We start from the raw sequence: 9,260 nt of genomic DNA, 5'->3' as shown, positions 1-9,260 counted from the left end.
GCTAATCTATAATAAATAATCATTAAAAAATAAAACTAGCAAAATAAAATTATTAATTATAGGAATAATATGGTAATTATGAATACTTATTTTATTTACGAATTTGAATACACTGAACTGATCATTTTTAATTTAATTAATTCAATAGCACTGCGTAGTGACATTGATCTGTCATACTCCATCACACAGGATGGTCTTCCTGTCATACTCCATCACACTGGATGGTCTTACTGTCATACTCCATCACACAGGATGGTCTTACTGTCATACTCCATCACACTGGATGGTCTTCCTGTCATACTCCATCACACTGGATGGTCTTCCTGTCATACTCCATCACACTGGATGGTCTTACTGTCATACTCCATCACACAGGATGGTCTTCCTGTCATACTCCATCACACAGGATGGTCTTCCTGTTATACTCCATCACACAGGATGGTCTTCCTGTCATGCTCCATCACACAGGATGGTCTTCCTGTCATACTCCATCACAAAGGATGGTCTTCCTGTCATACTCCATTACAAAGGATGGTCTTCCTGTCATACTCCATCACACAGGATGGTCTTCCTGTCATACTCCATCACACAGGATGGTCTTCCTGTCATACTCCATCACAAAGGATGGTCTTCCTGTCATACTTCATCACACAGGATGGTCTTACTGTCATACTCCATCACACAGGATGGTCTTCCTGCCATACTCCATCACAAAGGATGGTCTTCCTGTCATACTCCATCACACAGGATGGTCTTCCTCTCATACTCCATCACACAGGATGGTCTTCCTGTCATACTCCATCACACAGGATGGTCTTACTGTCATACTCCATCACACTGGATGGTTTTACTGTCATACTCCATCACACAGGATGGTTTTACTGTTATACTTCATCACACAGGATGGTCTTACTGTTATACTCCATCACACAGGATGGTCTTACTGTTATACTCCATCACACTGGATGGACTTATTATCATACTCCATCACATTGGATGGTCTTACTGTCATACTCCATCACACTGGATAGTCTTACTATCATACTCCATCACACAGGATGCATCGTCTTACTGTCATACTCCATCACACAGGATGGTCTTACTGTCATACTCCATCACAGTGGATGATCTTACTATCATATTCCATCACACAGGATGGTCTTACTGTCATACTCCATCATATAGGATGGTCTTACTGTCATACTCCATCACACTGGATGGTCTTATTGTCATACTCCATCACACAGGATGGTCTTCCTGTTATACTCCATCACACTGGATGGTCTTACTGTCATACTCCATCACACAGGATGGTCTTACTGTCATACTCCATCACACAGGATGCATCGTCCTACTGTCATACTCCATCACACTGGATGGTCTTACTATCATACTCCACACAGGATGCATCGTCCTCCTGTCATACTCCATCACACTAGATGGTCTTACTGTCATACTCCATCACACTGGATGGTCTTACTGTCATACTCCATCACATTGGATGGTCTTACTGTCATACTCCATCACACTGGATGGTCTTACTATCATACTCCATCACATAGGATACATCGTCTTACTGTCATACTCCATCACACTGGATGGTCTTACTGTCATACTCCATCACACTGGATGGTCTTACTGTCATACTCCATCACACTGGATGGTCTTACTGTCAAACTCCATCACACAAGATGATCTTACTGTCATACTCCATCACACTGGATGGTCTTACTGTTATACTGTTACACTGGATGTCCTTATTGTCATACTCCATCACACAGGATGGTCTTACTGTCATACTCCATCACACAGGATGGTCTTACTGTCATACTCCATCACACAGGATGGTCTTACTGTCATACTCCATCACACTGGATGATCTTACTGTCATACTCCATCACACAGGATGGTCTTACTGTCATACTCAGTCACAGTGGATGGTCTTGGGAAACAAATCAGGGTAGTTACAACCTTGGGAAACAAACCAGGGTAGTTAACAACCTTCAGAAACAAACCAGGGTAGTTAACAACCTTCAGAAACAAACCAGGGTAGTTACAACCTTGGGAAACAAACCAGAGTTGTTACAACCACTCCAGATAAAGAGATTTTTTAGTGTCAGGAAGAAGAAACTGGCAGGAAATGACGGAAATACTATACCTCGGATCACTACTGGAGTGGACGCACAGTCAGTGGCCTCCACTCCAAAACAACAGCTATTAGTGCCAGCAAACAAAACCCTTCTACAAACCATCAGTAGGACAACATTTATCTTTGCAAATATTCAGGGTCTAAAGCCATCAACAAACAACAAAATACCTTTCATCAGTCAGCTGCACACTGAGTTGAATGTAATGTTTGCAGTTTTCACAGAACCCCACATAAAGGATCACTTTGACAACGAAATATGGATCCCACGTTATAACTTAATCAGATGCGACAGAAAAACAGGCAACAAGGGAGGGCTGGCCCGTATGTCACGGAGTCACTCATTTGCTCGGAATTATAAAAACACCACAAATGATGTTTTGGCAGTAAAGATTGAAAACCAAAAATTTTTAATTGTGGTTGCATACAAGCTTCCTGATGCAACTTCCCAGCAGTTCCAGGAATAGCTTTTGAAAATCGACTACTGTCTGCCCCAATGGGGATTTCAGCTTAAGACACCTACAATGAAGGAATGTAGCAATTAATATTTTAGAAAGATAACCCCAGGAGGCAGCTCAGATGAAAATTCACACACACTTGAGCTATTAAATCTCTTAAACAAATTCACCTTAAGCCAGCAAACAGTGGAGCCAATGAGACTGGCAAATACTCTTGACCTCATCTTCACTAATAATGATGACCTGGTATGAAATATAACAGTATCAAAAAAATACACTCAGACATACCATAATAGAAACACAGACATGTATGCGCAGGGCTCTTGATCAGCATAACGAGATCAATTATGAGGGTGCCTACACCAAATTCAACTTCAATAACAAAAGCATACAGAGGTTTCAAATCAACCATGTCCTAAATGAAACAAGTGGGGAAGATATCCTAAACAATACAGATCTGAACCTATGCCTAGAAAAAATTAACGTGGCACTTGAGGTATGCTCAAGGCACATTCCTTTAAGAAAAAAGAAGTGGTGTAAATTAGAGAGAGAGAGAGAGATGCTCCTTATACAGGTGAAGGAAAAGAATCACAGAGCTGCTGAAAGAGTCCAGTATATCTGAAATACAAAAGGAAGCACTGGTCAGAGAAACAGCAATATCGAACTTAAGCTTACAGAATCATACAGGAGACAAGAAACGCAGGAAGAACTTAAAGCCATAAATGAAATTGAAAAAACAAGACTTCTTTCTTTATGCCAAATCTAAGGCAAAAACAACATTCAATATTGGATCCTTATTTAAATGGGATGGGACTTAAACAGATGACAGCAAAGAAATGAATGTGATACTGAAGTCCCAATATGACTCAGTGTTTAGTGAGCCATTAATCAGACTAAGGGTCAACAATCTAAATTAATTTTTTATGACAGACTGAAAATTTGGTTAATTGGAAAACTTCTGATATTACCCTAACACCACAAGACTTTGAAAAAGCAATAAATGACATGCCCATGCACTCTGCCCAGACCCAGACTAGTGAAACTGTGTGTTCACCAAGAACTGCAAGAAATCCCTATCATGTGCCTTAAGTATTCTATGGAGAGGGAGCATGGACATGGGTCAACCCACAGTAATTAAAAGCAACAGACATAGCCCCACTCCACAAAGGTGGCAGTAAAGCAATTGCAAACAATTACAGACCGACAGCACTAATGTCCCACATCACAAAAATCTTTGAAAGGGTTCTAAGAAGCAAGATCACCACCCACTTAGATAATCATCAGTTGCACAACCCAGGGCAGCATGGGTTTAGAGCTTAGATAATCATCAGTTGCACAACCCAGGGCAGCATGGGTTTAGAGCTTAGATAATCATCAGTTACACAACCCAGGGCAGCGTGGGTTTAGAGCTTAGATAATCATCAGTTGCACAACCCAGGGCAGCATGGGGTTAGAGCTTAGATAATCATCAGTTACACAACCCAGGGCAGCATGGGTTTAGAGCTTAGATAATCATCAGTTACACAACCCAGGGCAGCATGGGTTTAGAGCTTAGATAATCATCAGTTGCACAACCCAGGGCAGCATGGGTTTAGAGCTTAGATAATCATCAGTTACACAACCCAGGGCAGCATGGGTTTAGAGCTTAGATAATCATCAGTTACACAACCCAGGGCAGCATGGGTTTAGAGCTTAGATAATCATCAGTTACACAACCCAGGGCAGCATGGGTTTAGAGCTTAGATAATCATCAGTTGCACAACCCAGGGCAGCATGGGTTTAGAGCTTAGATAATCATCAGTTACACAACCCAGGGCAGCATGGGTTTAGAGCTTAGATAATCATCAGTTACACAACCCAGGGCAGCATGGGTTTAGAGCTTAGATAATCATCAGTTACAACCCAGGGCAGCATGGGTTTAGAGCCATCAGTTACACAACCCAGGCAGCATGGGTTTAGAGCTTAGATAATCATCAGTTGCACAACCCAGGGCAGCGTGGGTTTAGAGCTTAGATAATCATCAGTTGCACAACCCAGGGCAGCGGGTTTAGAGGATAATCATCAGAGCTTAGATAATCATCAGTTGCACAACCCAGGGCAGCGTGGGTTTAGAGCTTAGATAATCATCAGTTACACAACCCAGGGCAGCATGGGTTTAGAGCTTAGATAATCATCAGTTGCACAACCCAGGGCAGCGTGGGTTTAGAGCTTAGATAATCATCAGTTGCACAACCCAGGGCAGCGTGGGTTTAGAGCAGGTCGCTCCTGCCTCTCCCAACTACTGCACTACTATGATATGGTCTTGGATGCTCTGGAGAAAAAACAAAATGCACATGTAGTATACACAGACTTTGCAAAAGCCTTTGACAAGTGTGATCATGGTGTAATAGCACACAAATGTGTGATAAAGGAATAACAGGAAAAGTGGGTAGATGAATCCATAACTTCCTAACAAACAGAATACAAAGAGTAATATTAAACAGAGAAAAGTATGAGGCAGCTACAGTGGAAAGCTTTGTTCCACAAGGCACAATACTCACTCCAATCATGTTCCTCATTCTCATATCTGACATAGCCAGAAATGTAAGCCACAGCACTGTGTCTTCCTTTGCAGATGACACCTGAATTTGCATGACAGTGTCATCTATAGAAGACACTGCAAATCTCCAAGCAGACATCAACCAAACCTTTAAATGGGCCGCAGAAAACAACATGAAGTTCACATATACAGTAGAACCCCAATATCCACTGATTTGGTATCTGCAGTTTCAGTTATCCATGGTTTACTGTGGCCCAAAAATACTTCCTAATTTTGCATAATAATGGCCACAAAGTACAAAAGTAGAGAAGCTGGCAGTTCTTCAAAGCCTAAGAGAAGCTGTGGAGTGCTTCTCATCAGTGAAAAAGTGCTAATTCTCTACTTACTGTTCATAATATATCAATTAAACTTTATAATAGGTATGTATAGAATGGGTCTGGCGCAGAGACTTGTATCCACGGTTCGTCAGGAAGTTCTCTGATGGTTGTTGTTGAGTGCCAGACAGAATATTTTGTAAGCCACATGGGATACTGAGCTTGGAGCTCCTAATGAGTTGTCACCATGGAAGCTGATACCAGAAGAAAGAGCCAGCATCCCCCCCTCCCCCTTTCTGAGCTGCTAATTCTCTGAGTGGGAACCCCTCAAGGAAGGTTCCTTGATGTTGGTGAGGGGCTCTTGATTTAGGGAATTGGATCTGTGCTCCAGTTCCCCGAATTAAGCCTGAATGCCTTCCACATCCCCCCCCAGGCGCTGTATAATCCTCCGGGTTTAGCGCTTCCCCCTTGATTATAATAATAATAATCTGAGTGGGATGCTAACTACCTCTATATGTCTAATCTCATTAACTAATATAACCTAATATTAGTCTAAGGCTACTTTCTTTTACTATATACTTACAATTTAAGCCTACCTAAATCCTTCTTAAAATGTAAGATAAGATTTTGTTGGGATTTTTAACCCCAGTGGGTTAGCCACCCAGGATAACCCAAGAAAGTGAGTGCATCATCAAGTGATTGTCTGTCTTATTTCCATTGTGGTCCTCAGTCTTGTCCTCCAGGATGCGACCCACACCAGTCTACTAACACCCAGGTACCTACTTGCTAGGTGAACAAGACAACAGGTATCAATATGTTTATTCAGGTACAGGAACACACAAATACAGTTACATAATAATAATAATAAAAAAATAACCTTTATTTCTACAAGGTATACAGACCATAGCTGACATCATTGACATACTGCTATACAGAAAGCCCCTTGCTATGTAGGGCATTTTGGGCAAATTAGGTCAATTTTGTTCCCAGGATGCGACCCACACCAGTCAACTAACACCCAGGTACCTATTTTACTGCTAGGTGAACATGGACAGCAGGTGTCTAAGAGTAACACATCCTAATACTCCCACCCATATCAGGGATCGAATCCTGAACTTGTGTGTGAGTTAAGTGAGCTACCAATCGAGTTATGGGATACCCTAAATGATCATACTTAGTAGCACATGTGTAGATTACCTAGGATAACCTAAAGATTTATTTCCACTGGGGTCTTTGTAAGAAAACACGCCCAATGTTTGCACCCGCACCGGGGATCGAACCACGGACACTCAGTGTGTGAGGCGAGAGCGTTACCTACCAGGCCACAGGACAGTAAATCTATCAAATACTATTATTATTATTATTATTATTAAAAAGAAGCGCTAAACCTACAAGGTCATACAAATAGTAAATGCTCTGCATATTAATGGGCTTTCTGCATGCACACCTAAATGTCATTCACCTCTGTACAAACATTGTATCATGCTGAAATAAAGTAGCTTATCTTATCATACCTTATCTTATCTTATAGTATCTTATCTTACGTTATCGTATCTTATATTAATCTTACGATTTCCATGCTAGTAATATTGTTTGGCTGGAAGGTTAAGTTAGGCCTACTGCCACCGTGACATTGAATCATTTACACGGAATTTGGACGAAATATAGAGAATACTGTTTTTCCTCGGTTTTCTTTCATTTGTATTTTATTTATTTATTTATTTATTATTTATTAATTTATTTATTTATAGAGTAATATTAGATACAGCTTTCAAATGGAGGCTCCTTGATGATAGTCAAGAGCTCTTGATTCAAGGAATTTTAGGTACTCTTCCCTGCTTTGGATTAAATTTAATTATCCCTCATTCCCGCAGGCACCGTATTACCCCCTACAGGTTTAGTGCTTCCATCATACATGTGAGAATAAGAGGTAAGACAAGGAAGATACAACAATATTAGAGGTGAGGTACGAGGGTCAGGAAGACCATTGTTTACCTGGGTCTTCTTGTGTTTTAAAGGAGACGTTAAGAGTCATGTTTGTGGCTAAAAGTCTGCCAGCAGAGCATAAGGATCTCATCCATGATGTGGCTTTCGACTTCTATGGACGACGAATGGCCACTTGTTCCAGTGACCAGAGTGTCAAGGTGACCAACATTATATTAAACAATAATTCTGGCTTGGATGGTGCCATTCCTGTCTTGTTTCTTGGCCGCTTAATATTTGACCTGAAGGTTCTAGCATCATAATTATATTATTAAACTTTTTTAAGGGAGGTTTCTTGATGCCGACGAGGGGCTCTTGATTCGAGGAACTGGGCCTGATCTCCTCCCCCCATCCCTTGCATCGTGCCTGATTGTCTCATTCTTTAACCCGTTCAGGTTTAAAGCTTCCCTTATTGTATCACTGTCTAGATTATTAAATTCTTTAAGTAGGTTCCTTGATGCTGGTGAAATGTTCTTGATCCAGGGAACTGGGTCTGATCTCCCATTCCTTGCATTGTACCTGATTGCTGCCAATTCGTTAATCATCATATGACCCATTCAGGTTTAAAGTTCATAATTGTATTAATATCTAGATTATTAAACCCTTTAAGTAGGTTCCTTGATGCTGGGGAAGTGTTCTTGATCCTAGGAATTTGAGTACCTCTTCTCTTGCATCATACCTGATTATTTCTCACTCCCAGACACACTGTGATCCTTATGGGTTTAGCACTTTGCCATAAATAAATCCTCTAGAAAATATACAAGGAAGGATAGTAAAATTGATCCCATGTGTCAGAAACATTTCCTACGAAGATAAAACTGAAGGAACAGACTTTGCACTCACTTGAAATACATAGAATTAAGACCGATGCAATTTAAATATTAAATTAATAATATGGATAATTTATCCATTCATATAGCCTACACTTTTTGGTCATATTAATTTACTTTTCATTTAACATTTTTATATTGAGATTTAATACAACGGTCCCTCACTTTTCGTAGTTCTCGGCAATCGTAAATTTCGCCAATCATAGGGGTATTTTCATATAAACATGGACTCGCTTTTCATAGGTTGACTCGCGAATAGTAGTTCGTCCAGGACGCTTACGCACGGTGTGAGCCGGGGCGGCCTCCCTACCCAGCCAGTCTGGCATTGTTTACCAGTGAGTGAAGGTCCCCTCAAGTGCTCCTACGAAATATTTCATAATATTCCACTCATTTTAGTGCTTCCAATTACTAAATAAGCTACCATGGCTCCCAAGAAATCTCCTAGTGCCAAGCCTGTGGTAAAGAAGGTGAGAAATATGTACAGTGACAAAGTCTTTGGCCATTTTCGGGAAGTGTTAAAGAGACGCCAGAAACAGAGCTCTCCCCACAGTTACTTTGCGAGACAGGACTAAAGTGACTCTCAAGGTGGTCCTAGTGGCATTAAGAAACAGAGAAGAGAAGCAACCCCAGAGAAGCAATTGGTACCTGAGGTGTTGCTGGAAGGGGATTCCCCTTCCAAACTGTAAACAATCCAATCTCTCTCCTCCTCCAGTCTCCCATACACTAAGAAGAATCTCCAATAAAGGTAAGTGTTATGCTGTTAATGTTTCATTCATCATTTCCCATTGTATTGTTTATGTACTATATGTATATTTCATGGAAAATTATTTTTTTTGTTTTAATACTTCTGGGTGTCAGGAATGGATTAATTGTATTTACATTATTTCTTATGGGGAAAATAGATTCGCAAATCATAAATTTCGTTTATAGTAACGGCTCCAGGAACGGATTAATTACGAAAAACGAGGGACCACTGTAATTGCTTCTTTG

The 9,260-nt window shown here is 40.7% G+C and overlaps 2 protein-coding genes across 2 annotated transcripts in view; one reads left to right on the top strand and one right to left on the bottom strand.

Moving 5' to 3' along the window:
• The window catches only part of LOC128703785 (non-lysosomal glucosylceramidase), a 291,380-nt gene that overhangs the window by 112,239 nt on the left and 169,881 nt on the right, over positions 1 to 9,260 (bottom strand). The gene's annotated exons all lie outside the window — the stretch shown is intronic.
• Nup44A (nuclear pore complex protein Nup44A) overlaps positions 7,413 to 9,260 on the top strand; it is a 10,457-nt gene continuing 8,609 nt past the window's right edge. The window contains exon 1 of the mRNA XM_053798609.2: positions 7,413 to 7,601. Coding sequence (XP_053654584.1) covers positions 7,491 to 7,601 — 111 coding nt within the window. The 5' untranslated portion in view covers positions 7,413 to 7,490. The remainder of the gene's footprint in view (positions 7,602 to 9,260) is intronic.

Source organism: Cherax quadricarinatus, chromosome 87 (genome assembly GCF_038502225.1).
Source record: "Cherax quadricarinatus isolate ZL_2023a chromosome 87, ASM3850222v1, whole genome shotgun sequence".
In the NCBI taxonomy this organism is placed as follows: Eukaryota; Metazoa; Arthropoda; class Malacostraca; order Decapoda; family Parastacidae; genus Cherax; species Cherax quadricarinatus.
This window is presented reverse-complemented; position numbering and strand designations above follow the sequence as displayed.